General features: G+C 49.7%; 1 protein-coding gene across 1 annotated transcript in view; it reads right to left on the bottom strand.

Moving 5' to 3' along the window:
- Positions 1–332, bottom strand: part of LOC125037491 (vam6/Vps39-like protein) — a 13959-nt gene extending 13627 nt beyond the window's left edge. The window contains exon 1 of the mRNA XM_047630647.1: positions 144–332. Coding sequence (XP_047486603.1) covers positions 144–216 — 73 coding nt within the window. The 5' untranslated portion in view covers positions 217–332. The remainder of the gene's footprint in view (positions 1–143) is intronic.

Below are 332 nucleotides of genomic sequence, written 5' to 3'. Positions count from 1 at the left end.
ACAGAATCAAACGAACGCAAAACCCCAACAGCTCCGTCACCCCAAAACCCACAACGCGAGCAGAAAAACAAAGCAACAAAATGCCATTTTTCCCCCAATCAGGAAATGACAAGTGCAACATCCAGCGCTCCTCTCCCGCTCACCGTAAGCAGTAACAGCTTCAATCTGCAACGGCAGCTTCTCCAAAATAGGAATGGCCTCGTAAGCATCATGCATTCTCTCTCTCTTCTGGGACACGGGGAGCAAAAACAGGACATTAGAGGTGACTCAATGACGCCATCATCACCCTCTCTCCGACGACCTCTCGCGACACCCTCTTGTTTGTTTACTTC

The sequence above is a fragment of the Penaeus chinensis genome, chromosome 23 (genome assembly GCF_019202785.1).
Source record: "Penaeus chinensis breed Huanghai No. 1 chromosome 23, ASM1920278v2, whole genome shotgun sequence".
NCBI lineage: Eukaryota > Metazoa > Arthropoda > Malacostraca > Decapoda > Penaeidae > Penaeus > Penaeus chinensis.
The sequence above is the reverse complement of the archived record's forward strand: the minus strand, read 5'-3'. Positions and strand labels throughout refer to the sequence as shown.